Here is a 17,048-nt window from a genome sequence, read left to right on the forward strand (position 1 = left end):
TGCAGCTGGCGTCTGACACAGCTGGGCCTCCTCACTCCTGCTTCCAATTTCTGCCTGCACCCCGCCAACCACTTCTCACTCTGTTCTGGTCCCTCTCTGGGTCCCAGCTCTGCAGAGCAGGGCTCAGCCACGGGGTACCGAGTGGATGTCGGCTCCCCCCCCAGCTCAGATGGCCAGCTCATCTGCTCCTGCAGCACACAGACCCCTCTCAGAGAGCCCTCCCCTGCACGGAGCTGACTCATGTGAGTACCGGTGACACTAATGCACAGACCAAATGTGAAAAGGAAAGTAGTTTTCTTCCAGGTTTGCTGTTTTCCATCTGAATCTTGGACCCCTGAAGCCATTTAAAATTTGGGAGGCAGGACGCATAAATCAGGACAAGATTTAGACATCTCAGTGCGAGACTTAGAAAGCTCAAGACAAGACTAGTCGTGTTGTCACTGTCCTTGGCGGCGGGGTGGGCGTTACGGGCACCTGCGGTCGTGCCTTCACCAGTCTCCGTGGGGCTGGGTCTAGCACGGCCTGCTTCCCGCCAGGTTCCTCCCGAGGTGGCAGGATGAGTGTTCCCGACTTTGGTAATCAGCCTTTTTCAGCACATGGGAGTTTGCTGGTTTCTAGCTGTGCCAGAAAGTCTGGCTTCCAATCTGAGAAGAACCCAGGTGGATGAAAAAACTCTATTAGGCTCCCATCGCCAGGGTCAGTGCGCTCCATGGTGGTAACACAGAGACAGAGAGAGACCTGTGGCCATTACTGACGTTAGCAGTTTTAGCCTAGGTCACACCACACGGGGCCCAACCACCCGCTGTGAGACCTCCAGCACTTTCCCGTGCTGCCTCTGGTACCCATCAGAGCTTGGAGGGAGTGCCCCCTCCCAGAAGTCATCATTAACGCATGATCTGCTTACAAGGAGTTTTAATGGGCACATCATTACATAGATCCAAGAACACAGTGTTTCAAATTACGACCCAGAAACCACACTGATGGTGGTGAGGCCCAGCCCTGAGGTCCTGTCCCAACGCTGTTTTCTGAACTTCAGTGGAACCACTCAGGGCACGTGCTGTTCAGATAAAGCCGGGCCAGTATGCACCTTTGGGAAAGGCACGGAGCTAGGCTTGGAGAAGGGAAACGGAGGGCGCCAGAGCCTGTGTCGCCCAGGAGCCGTTAAAATCTGCAAAGCCGGGTACAAACATCAGAGAAGTTAAAGCTCAAGACAAATTTTAGGAAGCTCCAGCTGAGACTAGTACAGTTGTCACTGTTCTTGGACAGGTTACATAGCCTGTCTGCTCTTCATTTCCTCATCTGTAAAGTGGGAACAAAATCGTACTCACCTCGTGAAACTTTGGGAGGGTCCAATGAGATGGTGCCTATAAAGTGCTTATCCCAGAACCTGGCACTCTGTCTGCCATTATTGTTGTCATTGTGATCAAATGTACCAGTAGTCCGAGGAAGGCATCGTTTGGAGGAGGTGGGATTTGAATGATAGAATCTCAGCATCCATAGGTCTCACCTGCCACTTGGGCCGTAACGGTGGGGTGAGTGGGATGGATGTTGGGCGGGGGGGGCGGGGCAAAAGCGTGGAGGTGTGGCTGGGGAGGGGGCGTGTCTGGGTGACAGGAGGAGGTGGGCCACAGGGGGAGAGGGGACCGGGGGTGTGGGCTCAGGGTGCCAGGTGGAGGGGTGGGGCCTTGATTGGTAAGGGGGCCACGATCAGGACAGTGTTCTAGGACTAGGGACTGGGAGGTGGCAGGCTGGGAAGCCTGGACTGGGAAAAGGAGGCACTTCTGGGGCTTCTGGTGAGAATTGTCTGCCAGCTGCCGAGAGGGATGGACGTGAGCCACAGAAACAGCCCAGACAGCGAGGACAGAGGAGAAGAGGGTAGAGAGGACAAAGCCTGCCGGACTTGGTGCCCAGAAGAAAGTTGGTGCCTTTATAGGCAGGGGCATTGAGGGGAGGGAATGTGGAGGAAGAGGGGTCCATCTTGGGATGTGCTGAGGGGAAGGGGTTTGAGGTCTTTACCTGGAGATTCTGGGAGGCAGGGATGGAGCCCAGAGGAGAGGGCAGGGCTGGACGCCCGGGTGAAGGAGTCGCTGGCTTGGGAATGTCAGATGGGTTCTTGGAGGGGTGAGGGTCTCAGAGAGGGGAAGGAGGAGGTAAGGGTCCCAAGGAGCACCTTTGTGGAGGGGAAAGGCTTGGCCAGGAGAGGCAGCCAAGGAGACCAACATGGAGCTGCCGGGGAAGGAGGAGGAGAAGGGCCAGGATTTCCCCTGCAGCCCTCGGAGCATGTGCGGTACCAGGTAGACTCTGGGATGTTGTCAGCCCCAATGGCTCTGTTACAAAGGGGACACATTTAGTGACACGTGTTGTCCTCACTAGAGGCAAAAATCACCTTGGAGGCTAAGGGGACGGTTCTGGTGGAGAAGTGTGACCCACCACTTTGCTGGACATTGCTCCTGGGCTGGCCGGTTCTCTCAGTGCCTTTCTCAGATGTCTCCCCCGCTGTGCCCAGGGGGCAGCTCGGGGCCGAGACCCCGGCCTGGCCCAGGCAGCGTGTGAGCCAGGGGCTGTGCCTGTGCCGCTGTCTGCACGGCACTGTCTCCGTACCGAGGAGTATTTAATGCTACTCAACTGTACACTTAAAAATGCTTAAAACGGTAACTTTTAAGTTATACATATTTTACCACAATTTCCAAAAAAAGAATGAATTCCAAGATTCATTTTTTCAAAAATTAATTTTTATTGGAGTATAGCTGATTTACAATGTCGTGTTAGTTTCTGCAGTACGGCAAAGTGAATCAGTTATACATATACGTATATCCCCTCTTTTTTAGATTCTATTCCCATATAGGCCATTACAGAGTATTGAGTAGAGTTCCCTGCACTATACAGTAGGTTCTTAGTCGTTCCAAAATTTCATTTTATTTTATTTTTTATTTCTGTTTTGGCTGTGCAGCATGTGGGATCTTAGTTCCCCGACCAGGGATCTAAGCCGAGCCCCCTGCAGTGGAAGCTCAGAGTCTGAACGACCGGACCGCCAGGGAAGTCCCCCAAGTTTCATTTTAATTGAAGCATTGTAGCTTCAATTTTAGGCACATATCAAACGGCGTACATATGAAAAGGTGTGCAAGCAGGGGACATGGTATGGCGTGGTGGAATGGGCCCAGCTTCCTGGCCCAACCAGCAGTGTGACTTGGACCATCATCTAATTGCTAGATGTCACAGATCTCTCATCTGTGAAATGGCTACGACAGTCTACCCTCCCGCTGTGCAGGGTTGTTGCGTGGCCCAGGAGAGTGGGTGGTGAAAGCTTTTTGTAAACTGTAGAAAGGCATGCCGGATCCATGCGGTGTCTGCACTTCGGTGCCTGGCTCAGGGGTCGGAGCTCGTAAGCTACTCCAGGCAGGGCTACGATGGGCCTTTCTGGCATGTGGCTGCTCTTTTCAGGCTGTGTCTGACCCGCAGCTTATTGGAGTCCTATCGAGTTCCCAGGGGCAGCTGCTAGGTCAGCTTCTCAGGCATTTTGGGCGGCAGCCTGTATGCACACCTGGAAAGACTTTGAGACTTTTCTCAGCCAGTTTCCGGGAGGGAATGAAACCCTATTGGAAGTGATGAATTAACTTTTCTCTTGTTCCTTTAGGATCATGCTAGGAGGCTTTAGAAAAATAAACCCTCATCATTTTCTGTGTTCTGTGGTTCCGTGAGGAACCCCAATTGAGAAAGGCCGGAAATGGCAGCTGCAGAAGTGCCCCCACCTTCATCCCTGCCCCATATCTGGGCACACAGGGAATGAGGGGCCCAAGAGAGCCAGGGACTTGTTCTAGGTCACACAGGGTTGGTGCAAAGGCAGCACTCAAAACCAGGAGGTCCCTGATTGCCAGGCCAGGATTGCATGATGGGTGACACGACCCTTCCCATTCCTTCTGCATTTTGAAAATGGAGCAGTGCTCCATTTACATCTCTGGTTGTGAAAGTGCATTCGTTGAGCTGTTTCCCCAGACCACCCTGTCTGCAAGAGTGGTGGGTTTGGGAGGCCTGAGCAGCGCCCTTCTTCCTTGAGAGCTGAGGTCACCAGCTCTGGCTGGTTCTGGGCTGCATGTGGCTAATTGCATCGTGGCCCCGGCATGGTTGGAGGAAGGGCAGCAGCTAAGTGGTTTCTGAACAAAAGGGCAAAAATGATGGGAAAGACTTCGGGTTCCTCTGGGAATTGGAGCCTCAGCAACAGCAGCTGCTACCGTTGCTGGAAACGTTTTTCTTGAGTGCCAGAGCGCGCCCACAGCCCAGCCCTGTCAGCGCGGAGCAGCCGCAGCCCGGGGAGGGGCCGTGGACCCTCACGGAGGGAGGCAGGGGAGGCACCTCTTCTCCCCACAGCAGCTCAACTCTCCCTTCCAGTGCAACGGCCTTCGAGCTCGCCGCGCCTGCTGGGTCTGGGGTGTGCCTGCGTCTAGCTGGTGAGTCCCTTTTGTAGTTGGATGCTCGCTTTTAGAAACATCTAAAAGCGTTAGACAGCATAGTGAGCTGTCAAAAGCTGGGGTATGCCTCTTCCCAGCTGTGTGACTACGGGCTGTTCAACTAGCCTCTCAGCGCCTCACTTACCCCATCCGAAACCTGGGGATAATAACAGTGGCTTCCTCAAAGCCCATGGTGAGTCTTAAGTGGTGCCGGAGTCGTAGGGCACTTAGCCTAGCTAATCGTGAGCGCTTGGTAAGTGATAGTGGAGGTTGCTATTGTCACTGTGTATTATCTGCACCAGAGGCATCCTGGGGTGAAGAGGCTTTGGCTGCTGCAGAGGCCAGCGGTTTGTGGCTGGAGGATTCGGTGTGTAGTCTTCTCTGGAGTGAAGGAGCGCTGGGCCGGCAGGCAGGAGCCCTGGGTCCTTGTCTAGCCTCCACTCTCTGTTTTTGGTAGTGTTCCTCTGGCTCTTCATCCATGGGTTGCAAACCCAGCTCTCCAGCCCTCTTTAGGAGATGCTCAGTAGGAGATGAGAATGATCAAGGCCGGGTGCTGGACCAGCTCCCAAAAGCCTGAATGGAAGCCAGACGCAGATGGATGCTTTGGGCAGAGATGGGTGGAGGAGACACCCCAGGATGTCTCACCTGGATTGGGGAGAGGGGAAGGGAGGCCTCTCCCAGGTGGTGGGCAGTGTCCTTCCTGGCTCTAGAGTTGAGAAAGACCCAGAGGCCAAACCAGGCCTTTGCTGGGCAGAGTCTTTTCTCAAGACCATCCTTTAGTCCAGATTGGTGAATTTGTGGATCTTATGTAAAACAGAAGCACCATCTCCATCAGACACCCCAAATCGCGGTTGGAAATTCCCCCATTTCTGTAGAATGTTTGGCTCTGACAGGTGCATTGCCATGGGGTGCACGTGCTGGGCACACCTCGGGCCTGGCAGTGCAGACTGTCTTGTCCCTGTTCACCCTCCCAGCCTAGAGCAAATGGCCTCTTAGTCCCTGTCCCTCCCTCTGTCCTGGGAGAAGCTTGGTTTCCAGTAGGGAATCAGGTGCAGGGCCTGTGGGGCAGATTCAGGGTTTGTCGACTGACTGACTGATAGCACTGTGTGGGCTGCTTCATGCTTACTGAGTTTGGTTAGATTTGGACCAGTCAGAGACTGAGGCAAAGCTTCAAGAAAGAACGGCACTGAAAGGTTTGCTGAGGCTCCTGCTAATAGGTGCTCTCTTGTCGGGCTGTTAAGAGCTGCTAGTTGGGAACCAGGTTTATTTTTGGTTTTGCAACCAGCCTTATCCAAAGGGAGACATTCCTGGGAGAGCCAGGCCTGGCATATGGCCTGAACCTGATTAGTGTTTGTTTTGGGGTTTTGAGCTTCCTGGGATGCTTGTTTTGAGCAGGAAGGTGCTACAGGTTTGGGGCTTCTGAATGAAAGGGCATTGTCCCCACCTGCCTGGCCCCAGGGCTGGGAGGGCCTGGTCTGATTGGCCCCCAGCTCTTGGTGTGAGGTCTGGGTCTGATTTTCATGACTGAGAAAGAGCCCTGAGCCTTCAGGAGGGGTGGCAGAGTGCTAGAGAGGCTCGGGGGCCAGGCTGCCTGGGGTCAAATCCAGGTTCCACCTTCTACTAACTGTCTGACCTCGGGTAAGTAACATAATTGCTCTGTGCCTCAGTTTCCTCATTTGTAAAATATTTCCCTCTTAGAGATGTGAGAATAAAGGGAGTGAGTGCCTGTAAAGTGTTAGAACGGTGTTTTCCTTTGCACAGCATGGGCTCAAACACATCAATTCTTCTCATTCTCATTAGCCTCCCGTGCCTTTTAATCGCGAATACGATCCCCATCCTATGAACAGGGCTTGATGGGAAGCTTCTCATGGCTTCCTGCCATCTGAGCAATAATGTCCACATCTTGTTCCTTGGCGTTCAGGGCTGACAGCCATCTGGTTCTGACCCGACTGACTTCCTCTTCATCAGCTACTCTGGGGATCTCCATCCTCTTCCCTAGTCCCAGCCCAGCCTTGTTCCACTTCCAGGCCCAGCTCATCTGTCACCTCCTCCACGAAGACTTCTTCAGCACCCCGGGCCCTGCTGTGGTTCCCCTGCCCCAGCCAGCACCTGATTTCTGTCTCCGATGGGGTCTCAGTCCTCTCTGTGCCCCCAGCATATGGCTGGGCACCCAGTAGTGTCAGGGGATGGGTGTTGAATGATGGGATGAACACATGGGTGTTGGTTGGAAGTGGGGCTTTCTGTGGCCGGGCATACTTCCTGCAGCAGGGTTTCCACCTAATGGATGAATCAGAGAAAGACTCAGGCCCTCCTGAATGCAGTACAACAGGCAGGAGGGGAAACGAGCCTGTAGTCATCGTCTGTCCTATTCAGAGGATGCAAAATGGTAAGGCTGCCTCTTTTTCCGCGTGGATCTGGGCATCAGATCATAGCCGAGTTACTGTCACAGCCCAGCCACATGCTCTGAGTTTTCACTGCCTGAACTTTCACTTGAATATGAAGGCTTGAGAAGCCGGATCCGTGCAGGGATTAGGGGACGTGGAGGAAGTGGCATCAGTGGGGAGGTGGCGTCTGAGTGGTGGTGCGGTTTGGACAAGAGGAGAAGGAGGAGAAAGCACCCCACGTGGAGGCACTGTGGAGGCCAAGGTCCCTGAGATGTGGGACAGCGCTGGGTACAAGGGAGAGACGATGCCCAGTCGGGAGGAGCAGAGCAGGAAAAGAGGTTAAGAAGGAGTGGAAAACAGTATCCACACAAGTTGACAGCCATACACGCTGGCACTAGCTGCCAGCGTAGCTCCAGGTGTTCAGGCCTAGAAGGCCCACCGGCCCTGAATCACTTAAAGTCTAAAAGTTCAGGGCCAGGATGCTTGAAATATACAAATGTACAAAGATGACCAAAAGTGCAAAAAATCCCCTGCAAACTCAACAGTTGTAGCAGCCAGGTCGAAGAGCAAAGGCAGGAGAGTGCGTGGCTGATGGGGGGCGACACACAGCACCCAAGGGCCCATGCGGCGCCGAGTGTGAGCGCCGGTGTCTGCCAGCCGTCTCGCTCCTGGGGACGCAGACTGCTCGGCTCTTTGGGCCTCAGCCATCCTCATCACTGAGTTCCTCCCTGAATGCACAGCCAGAGATAGCCTCTCCCCCTGTTTCCCTTATTCTGATCTTGGAGGGAGGCAGAGCAGTGGTTACCATCCCTACTCTGCAGACAAGGCAACTGAGGCCCAGAGAAGAGGAGTGATCCATCCATCCTGACGGTTCCAAGCTGGGGGCTCATTCATCCCTGGAGGCTGTTGGCCACGGGGCTGCTAGGCCTGCTCCCCCTGAGGCCTCTGGGGCGGGAGGTACAACACCCCTGAAAGCTTCCTTTCTGGAAGGCTGGGGGCAGCAGCTGTTGGACTTCTGGGCTGTCCTGCTTCACAGGGACCGTTGCAACAAGGGCAGTGGGGGCTAGGGTCATGCAGCCCTCCAGCTGGGAACAAACCCGATCTTGGTGGCTGCCCGCAGGCCGCCTCTTGGGCCACAGAGGATCTGGCAGGATGAAGAAATGGGGAAGCTCAGACTTACGGGAACCTCAGGACCTGCCTCAAGAGGACTCCTGCCCAGAGCCCCTAGATGGAGACCCTAGCTGCAGGCCAGCTCCAGCCAAGCCCCACAGCTTCCCCGAGGCCAAGAGCCGCAGCCGGCTCTTTGGAAAGGGTGATTCGGAGGACACATCCCTCATGGACTGCTCTTATGAGGAAGGTCAGCTGGCATCCTGCCCAGCCATCACAGTCAGCCCTGTTGTCAGCGTCCAGAGGCCTGGGGATGGTCCCACCTGTGCCAGGTAAGCTGCATCTGGAGCTCAGCCTCCCTCTCCACCAGGAGCCTAACTGGCCCAGCTGGCTGAGGCCCCAGCCATGGAGACACCATGTGATACTCGAGTTTATGGGCTGAAGGTCATAGAGCTAGGGAGCTGGGGGGCCTCCAGAGGTCGCCTGGTCCAGCGTGTGTACTCATAGGACCTTCGGGACATGTGGCCACACATGCTGGCGTATATGCTGATCCTAGCTGCCGGCTGATCTCTGGATCCAGGCTTAGCATGCTCTCCAGCCCTGATCATGAGGACTTTAAGTTGGAAGGCTCAAGCGCAGGATGCTTTTAGACAGAGTACAAAACAGTTCCAGTGAGAGTCCACCAGGCCTCCCACCTCCTCCGAAGCAGGACAGGGACTGCACAGGCCTGGATGACTTCTGTGGCCCTGTGAGGATGCTTTGTCACTTAGCAGAGGCCAGCCAAACCCCTGCCCTCCATCCCCTCCAGGCTCCCCCAGCCTCTGAGCAGGCAGAGAAGCGAGTGGCCTGGGTATGGGAGGAAGTGGAGGCTGCAAAGGCTTTCTAGATGATGCCTACACACAGGGTGGGGACAGAACAGGGGTACGCGCGCCCCACTGTTCCCTGTCACAGCCTGGACTGAGCGGTGGGTTTTGTATCACGTTTTTTTCCCCTTTTGGTTTGCCTCGGGGTTTAGTTGTGCTCCCTGACAGGCTCTGAAGGCCTCAGGGCTGAGACCAGAGTATGAGACGAAGGTGTTTTCTGGTCCATAGGCAGCCATCCCAGGACTCTGCTGCCGAGAACCTCAAGCTCTATGATCGCAGGAAGATCTTTGAAGCAGTTGCTCAGAATAACTGCGAGGAACTGGAGAGCCTGCTGCTCTTTCTGCAGAAGAGCAAGAAGCATCTCACGGACAGCGAATTCAAAGGTGGCCCGGAAGCCACCGGGCCCCGGGAGCGGCCCCACCGTGGTACCTGCTCTGACCCCCACTTTGCCTTGCAGACCCGGACACAGGGAAGACCTGCCTGCTGAAAGCCATGCTCAACCTGCACAGCGGGCAGAACGACACCATCCCCCTGCTCCTGGAGGTCGCCCGGCAGACGGACAGCCTGAAGGAGCTGGTCAACGCCAGCTACACGGACAGCTACTACAAGGGTGAGGGAGGCCCGGGCCGGCACGGCTCTGCCCGCAAGTTTGCCTGGAGCCAGGAGGGCACCGTCACGCCCGGGAAAGGCTCTCAGCTCCTTACTCCCTGTCCAGCCACTGAGTCGGGATCTCCTGGTCCTGGGGGTCCCTGCACACACCGCCCCCCCCAATGGCTTGGTGCTCCTTACACTTGGGCCATTTTGATTCCTTCAGCCCCCAGTCTGGTGTTCCCGGTTCTGGGGGTCTCTACTCCCGCTCAGGGCCTCCTTTGGTGGGGGGTCATTCTGCATGCTCTGCCCAGGCCCACCCCCGGCACCTGTCCGGGCAGCCCCCGCAGGACTACAAGCACAAAGCCAACAGCACGCGTCCTCCACAGGCCAGACGGCACTGCACATTGCCATCGAGCGACGGAACATGGCGCTGGTGACCCTCCTGGTGGAGAACGGCGCCGACGTCCATGCCGCGGCCAATGGGGACTTCTTTAAGAAAACCAAAGGGCGGCCTGGCTTCTATTTTGGTGGGGAGACCACGCGGTAGACACTTGGCTTTTTGAGGATTGCTAAGGGGAGGTTTGAGGTGGAGACGCGGGAGGGGGAGTTGGAGGCCGGGTGGTGCAAGGGCCAGTCTCTTCCTGGGGAAGCCCACCGCTTGCCTGTGTTGGCTGCAGGTGAGCTGCCCCTCTCCCTGGCTGCGTGCACCAACCAGCTGGGCACCGTGAAGTTCCTGCTGCAGAACTCCTGGCAGTCGGCCGACATCAGCGCCAGGGACTCGGTGGGCAACACTGTGCTGCACGCGCTGGTGGAGGTGGCTGACAACACGGCCGACAACACCAAGTTTGTGACGAGCATGTACAACGAGATTCTGATCCTGGGGGCCAGACTCCACCCTGCGCTGAAGCTGGAGGAGCTCACCAACAAGAAGGGGCTGACGCCGTTGGCTCTGGCCGCCAGGAGTGGGAAGATCGGGGTAGGGAGGGGGCATCGCGCCTGAGCAGGGGGCGCTGTGGGAGGGGCCTGCCTGCCTTCCTAAGCTTCTGGCATCGCCACTGCTCAGAGCCCTGGTGCTGCCCCACCAGCCTGTAGAGGGAGGGCAGGGGGCATTAGAGTCAGCCAGGGGAATTGTGAGATGCCGAGAAGAATTCATCAGCTCACACGTGGCCGTTTCTGATTTCCAACTCTGAGCATCACCGACAAGACAGAGAATGGGGGTGGGGCGCTGGGATCCGGGGATGGGGGTGAGTTGAGCTGAGGGTGAAATGGAAAGAGAAGCTGTAGGTGTTTTTTTCATGGAAGATAGGACTTTTGGGTGATATGGGGTCCTAATGGGGTGGGGCAGGCCCAAGCCTGTGGATGATGTCAGGCCATGGAAGGCTGAAGGTGGGGCTGGGCAACTGGGAACTGGAGGGGAAGGGGCGTCTCAGTACCAGAGGATTCTGGGAGCTTGACTCTGTTCATACTGAGTCTCTTAGGATGAGAACATTGGTTTTATAACCTTTATAACCTTGGTGTTATTTCTTGGATTTCCTTCTGGCTTGAGGTTTTCTAGAGTGGGCCACTGCAGTCCTTCACTGTGAGATGGGAGAAATGGGGGGCCAGGTGTGATCAGGCGATGGGTCCGATGTGGCTGCAGCTGGGGTCTGAGGCAGCGGGAAGTTGATCATGATGGTGGTCAGGAGGCTGCTAGATGGGGGTGGGGCTCTCCTGGGGCTTGGGTGGGGTCTCCAGTGGGCTGGGAAGCAGAACTATTCTTGGAGCAGAGCTGGTAAGGATGCAGCCTGTGCAGGGCCCCAGGCTGGCCTCTAACAGGCTCTTGTATCCCTGCGGCAGGTCCTGGCCTATATTCTCCAGAGGGAGATCCAGGAGCCCGAGTGCAGGCACCTGTCCAGGAAGTTCACCGAGTGGGCCTACGGGCCCGTGCACTCCTCACTGTACGACCTGTCCTGCATCGACACCTGTGAGAAGAACTCAGTGCTGGAGGTGATTGCCTACAGCAGCAGTGACACACCTGTGAGTGGGCTGAGGCTGGGACCCAGCCAGGAAGGGCTTTGGGTCTCACTGTACCCCAGCCCCTACTCCCACTCCCTAACCTGGCTCTGCCTGTCCCCCCATCCATGGAAACCTGCTACCCGGGGCCTACACCCTGCGGTCTCATCTCCCCATTCATTCCCACCGAATGTCTTCCTGCATCATACAGTCAATATATGATAATATTCCCATAAAACTTAAATATTTCAAAAATACATAGACAAGAAAAGAATCCTTTCCTACCATATAAAAACATGTAGCTTCATTTTGTTTATATAAATGGGATTATACTATATATAGTACAGAACAACCATGTTTTTCACTTAGTGGCATGTTTTATTTTTTAAATTTTTAAATTTTTTATTTTGGCTGCGCTGCTCGGCTTGCGAGATCTTCCCCGACCAGGGATCGGACCCAGGCCCCCTTCAGTGGAAGCGCGGAGTCCTAACCACTGGACCGCCAGGGAAGTCCCTGTAGATAGTTTTATATCAGCACATATGAGTCTGCTTTATTAAAAAAAAATTACTGCAAGTATTCCATAGTAGGAATGGGGAGTAAATATCCACAGAATGACATTTGAGTTATTTTGTTGTTTTTTTTTTCCTACTACAATGCTACCGGCCACTTGGCATGGGTTTGAGAATTTTTCTATGAAGGACACCTGGAACTGGAATTGCTAAGTCAGAAAGTATGGCCTCCAGAAAGATTGCATGAATGCACTTGCCCACCACCCATGGGTACACATCTACCTGTGTCCTTGCCAACCTGGGTATTACCAATCTTTTTTTTTTTAACCTCGTTTAAGCCCATGGAGCCCAAAATGCTATCTCATTGATGTCTTAATTCTTGTTTTCTTGCTTACTGTGAGGTTGAGAATTTTTTCATGTGTTTTCAACCATTCATATTTCTTTGGTAGATTTCCTGTTCATTGTCCTTTGCCATCTCTTCTACTGGACTGTTTGCCTTACTCTTTTAGTGTGTAGATGCTCTCGTTATGAAATGAATTGATCCTTTCTCTGCTGCACATGTTTCAGATATTTTATTTTCTCCTAGTCTCCTAGTCTCTTGCAAACTTCATTTGCATCATTTGCTTATAAAAAGTTTTCGTTTTGAGAGTCGAATTGGTTAGACTTTTTCTTTCATAGCTTTTGTAACTTGTGTCTTGCTTTGGAAAGCCTTTTCCACTTCAAGATTGCACACACATCTTCCAATACTTATATTTAGCTCCTTTGTAGGTATTTTATGTTTGGCTTTTAAATTTATCAAGAATTGATTTTTGCGTAGGTGTGAGGTAGGCGTCTTACTTATTTTGTTTACAAATGAGGGTCCCAATGCCACTTAATGAAAAGTTTATCCTGCGACCACTGGTGTTGCATCTTTCTAAGGTGACAGATGCTCCAGGCCCTGAGGCTGACTTTGGGGGCTGTAGTCTGTGCTGTTGGTGATGACGGGCTGCCATGATGTCTCACAGGGCAGAGGCTGCATTTACAGGGGCAGAATCCAGAGGAGGGAGAGGCCTGGCTTGCTTTGTTCTGTCCTGTCAGCTCCCACCTGGGCTGCCATGCTGAATCTGGGCCTCTAACTCAGAATCCCTGATGTAAGTGTTCCCAGAGGGCTGGCCCAGGTAGGAAACAACCTCAAGAAGGACTGGGGTGTTTGGCCTAGAGAGGAGAAGGCTCTGGGGCCACGGCTGCCATCTGCACATCTCTGGAGGCTTTCAAGGGCTGGAATGCAGTACTGGGGCCCCGAGTGCAGAGCAGGGACCACTGGTGGGAAGCAGAGATGACCAACTTTACTCCAGAGAGCAGAATTTCCCGACAAGCTTCTTGGGGCAGCAGAGAGCTTCCCATCCCCAAAGGTATTCAAGAAGACACTGAACATGCACCTTATCTGGGGAGCTCCAGCTTGGGCCAGAGTTGCACTCAATGGCCCAAAAAGGCTAGGATGACCTGATTTTGGCTCATCCACAGCCTAGGAATACTTGAACTTTACAGAGAACTCGTTGATGTGAGACTTTTGCCCCAAAGCAATACTTGTAATGGTGGTATCCCAGGCACTGGGCCCACTCACGGCAGGAAAGACTTCCTCGTTCCCTTCAGTCTCATGCATAGGTAATTGCCACTCCCACCTGGATAGCCTGTCTGACTCAGGGCCGGAAATGGGAGAATTAAGGAATTCAGAGGCCCCTCCCTGAGCAGCCTCATGCTAAGCTCTGCCTGTGCCAGCCTCTTCCCGATACTGTGGGAACAGCAAGGATGTAGGCTCTAGGGAGAGCGTTATTACAGACAGTGGGCGTAGAATGCCGGGCGACACTGGCACGCTCTTGAGTGTCAGGGGCTCTTAGGGTCATGTGTCCAATTTCACCCCTTGTTCTCTGCACAACAGAGACACTGAGGCCCACAGGGTGGGCCACGTGGGGAGCCGGCTGTGATCCTCCGCTGCCTCCCGGGCTGAGGGCGTGGTCCTGCAGAGACGTGGGTGTGATGTGGTCCTGTGAGACAGGTCCAGGGCGGGCGGGTGAGCCTCACTCCTCTTTGCTCCCCTTAGAATCGCCATGACATGCTCTTAGTGGAGCCGCTCAACCGCCTTCTGCAGGACAAGTGGGACAGATTCGTCAAGCGCATCTTCTACTTCAACTTCTTCATCTACTGCCTGTATATGATCGTCTTCACCACGGCCGCCTACTACAGGCCTGTGCAAGGCCGGGTGCGCCTGAGGCTCGGGCCTCTGCGGGGGACGAGGGGAGGGGGCGGGCGTTCCTATAAGACCCCAAGACCAAGGGCCCAGGCCAGACCCTGGAGACATGGAAGAGTCACCCAGAGATCTTACGTCCCAGTGCTCAGTTCTCCCTCTCCTGGTCGTCTCGCACCCCACTCCTGTTCTCAGCCCCTCCTTTAGCTTCCGGGTTCTGGGAGGCCGAGCCGTGGTCGCTGAGGCCCCTGACTGCAGAGGGGGAGTACTAGGTTAGAAAGGATGCGGGAACTGGGGCTCCAGAAGCAGCTCTCCGCTCGGCTGGGTGTCTTGGGGGTCCCAGGTGGCGTCAGCCCTGAGCACATGGCCAGCCCTCTGACCTGCCTGCTTTTGTTCACTCACTTGCACATTATTCATTCCCTGGACATATACTTTGAGGGCTTCTTCTAAGCCAGGCCCTGGGTTATGCATCAGATTAACTTAAGACCAGACTTTTTCCGCTACCAGGAGCCATAGACTCCCTCAAGTTTCTGAATTGAGTCATTTCCATTCAGTATCCAAGCACTTAACTTGCTGCCTTTATCTCTAGGTTGCCTTGCTTGTGAATTTGGTTGAAAAACTCAACTTCCTAGTTAGGTGAAACCCGATTTCTATACAACTATTAAGGCCATCTAATGACTTTATTTTAAGAGAAAAGAAATATGTGCTAATGAGACAAGCTAGTGAACTAGTGCTTATGAAACATGGATGATAGGCTGGAAGGAAACCCACTCTGGAAAACTGTGGCTGAAACACAAGGACGACGCACGCACGCGCGCGTGCGTGTGTGTGCGTGCGTGCGCGTGCGTGCGTGTGTGTGTTTGTGTGTGTGACGTCTCTCCCTCCACCATCCGTGGGGAACCTTGACAGTTCTGGGAGACCAGGGGTTCGCCATAGGCTGTGGGAACGTGACACTGGATCTGAAAACTGTGGCAGAGCCACAAGGACGGCGCACGCACGCGCGCGTGCGTGTGTGTGCGTGCGTGTGCGTGCGTGCGCGCGCGCGTGCGTGTGCGTGCGTGCGTGCGCGTGCGTGCGTGTGTGTGTTTGTGTGTGTGACGTCTCTCCCTCCACCATCCGTGGGGAACCTTGACAGTTCTGGGAGACCAGGGGTTCGCCATAGGCTGTGGGAACGTGACACTGGATCTGTAAGGGTGCCTCCACCTAATGCCACCCCCGTCCTCCCAGCCAAGCAGAGCTCCAGGTTAGGACACCATCCAGGAGACAGCACAGTACAGTAAGGACACTCCTCTTAGCAGCTGGAAGCTGCCACTTTGGAAATCAGGTCCCACAGAGGGGCCTCCTTGCAGGTGTCCCCATAATTATGCATTGTCTTTATTTGTGTCTCTCTCTCCTGAGGGAGGCTGAGCCTCTCCAGAAGGAGCTGGGTCTTAATCGCAGGGCTCTGTACCAGGTCAATGTTTGTTGAATGAATGAATGAGTGAATGGAATCACTAACTTCTCTGCCCTTTGCAGCCTCCCTTTAAGCTGAAACACACCGTTGGGGGCTATTTCCGAGTCACTGGAGAGATTCTTTCTGTAGCAGGGGGAGTCTACTTTTTTTTCCGAGGGGTAAGCATTCCTTCCAACTCCGTGAGTTTCCACTATCACCAAAACAAAAAGTCAAGAGACTCACTCAGCGCTCACCCACTTTTTAATTCATCAGCCACATAATGGCCCTGATAGAGGAGCTTAGAGACGCACAGGTGAAGATGAGAACCCTCAGGCATTCATGGCTGTGGGAGGGTGCAGGTTTGTCCAGTGGGTCCCTGCAGACCCAGGGCAGTCATGCTTGAAGACAGGCAGTCAGGGCTCTCCACTGAATGTAATATTTAATTACAGAGATAGAGTGGAAGCCTCTTAAGAGACAGGATCATGACTAGTAGTTGTTTTTTTTTTTTTTTTTTTTTTTTTTTTTTTTTTTTTTTTTTTGGTACGCGGGCCTCCCTCTGTTGTGGCCTCTCCCGTTGCGGAGCACAGGCTCCGGACGCGCAGGCTCAGCGGCCGTGGCTCACGGGCCCAGCCGCTCCGCGGCATGTGGGATCCTCCCAGACCGGGGCGCGAACCCGGTTCCCCTGCATCGGCAGGCGGACGCGCAACCACTGCGCCACCAGGGAAGCCCCCTAGTAGTTGTTTAATTAATTGAAATAGCCCATTAAAGCTCAGAATAATGAAAGAAATCTATATGTATACTGGAACCATTTTATTTTAACTAAAAACTCAAACATGCATATTCCTTGGCCATTCTTCTAATATATGTGGAACCACTGCTGCACGTACGAAGGGACCTGAATGCAGAATTTGAGATTACTGTGATTTTTTTCCCTTAATGGTTTTGATCTAAGCTACACCTCTTTATTTATTTATTTATTTATTTTTTCCAGTAACTCACCTTTAAGGAGTCTTTCCAAATCACTGGACTCTGTCTTCACAGAAACAACTGTTTCTGCTTATTTTCACCCTCCTAGTTTATATTATAGTAAAGTACAAAGCTGCAGTAGCAAGTGCAGTGGGCAAAAAGCATTACTGGCAAACAGGATTAACCAGTGGGAGGGCAAGGAGGGTGTGGGTGTCCTGGAGAGGAGCATGCACTGTGGGCATCAGTCAGAATGTTTTCGGGGAGTGGAGAGCACTGGTTTATCCTGGAGAGTTAGTTTGGTGGAGGATGGTTAAAGAATTTTTACTGCAATTCAAACTTCTTTAAGAAAATTAGGAAGAAAAACTACAAATTAAAAAGAAGGAAAGGGCTTCCCTGATGGCGCGGTGGTTGCGCGTCCGCCTGCCGATGCAGGGGAACCGGGTTCGCGCCCCGGTCTGGGAGGATCCCACGTGCCGTGGAGCGGCTGGGCCCGTGAGCCATGGCTGCTGAGCCTGCGCGTCCGGAGCCTGTGCTC

At 53.9% G+C, this 17,048-nt stretch overlaps 1 protein-coding gene across 12 annotated transcripts in view; it reads left to right on the forward strand.

Annotated features, from left to right (window-relative positions):
• Positions 1-2: 2 nt before the first annotated feature.
• The window catches only part of TRPV1 (transient receptor potential cation channel subfamily V member 1), a 33,294-nt gene continuing 16,248 nt past the window's right edge, over positions 3-17,048 (forward strand). For 4 of the 12 annotated variants that reach the window (XR_008619170.1, XM_055090133.1, XM_055090134.1 and 1 more), the window contains exons 1-9: positions 3-242; positions 7,950-8,268; positions 9,028-9,182; positions 9,257-9,409; positions 9,777-9,917; positions 10,068-10,366; positions 11,227-11,406; positions 13,972-14,130; positions 15,631-15,726. Coding sequence is in view for 11 of the 12 variants with exons in the window: in XM_055090133.1 (XP_054946108.1) it covers positions 146-242; positions 7,950-8,268; positions 9,028-9,182; positions 9,257-9,409; positions 9,777-9,917; positions 10,068-10,366; positions 11,227-11,406; positions 13,972-14,130; positions 15,631-15,726 (1,599 nt within the window). In the remaining variant the exon portion in view is untranslated. Of the gene's footprint in view, positions 243-7,949; positions 8,269-9,027; positions 9,183-9,256; positions 9,410-9,776; positions 9,918-10,067; positions 10,367-11,226; positions 11,407-13,971; positions 14,131-15,630; positions 15,727-17,048 lie in introns of those variants that run through there. The other 8 variants (XM_055090135.1, XM_055090136.1, XM_055090137.1 and 5 more) reach the window with 7 other exon arrangements.

The sequence above is a fragment of the Physeter macrocephalus genome, chromosome 14 (assembly GCF_002837175.3).
Source record: "Physeter macrocephalus isolate SW-GA chromosome 14, ASM283717v5, whole genome shotgun sequence".
Taxonomy (NCBI): Eukaryota; Metazoa; Chordata; class Mammalia; order Artiodactyla; family Physeteridae; genus Physeter; species Physeter macrocephalus.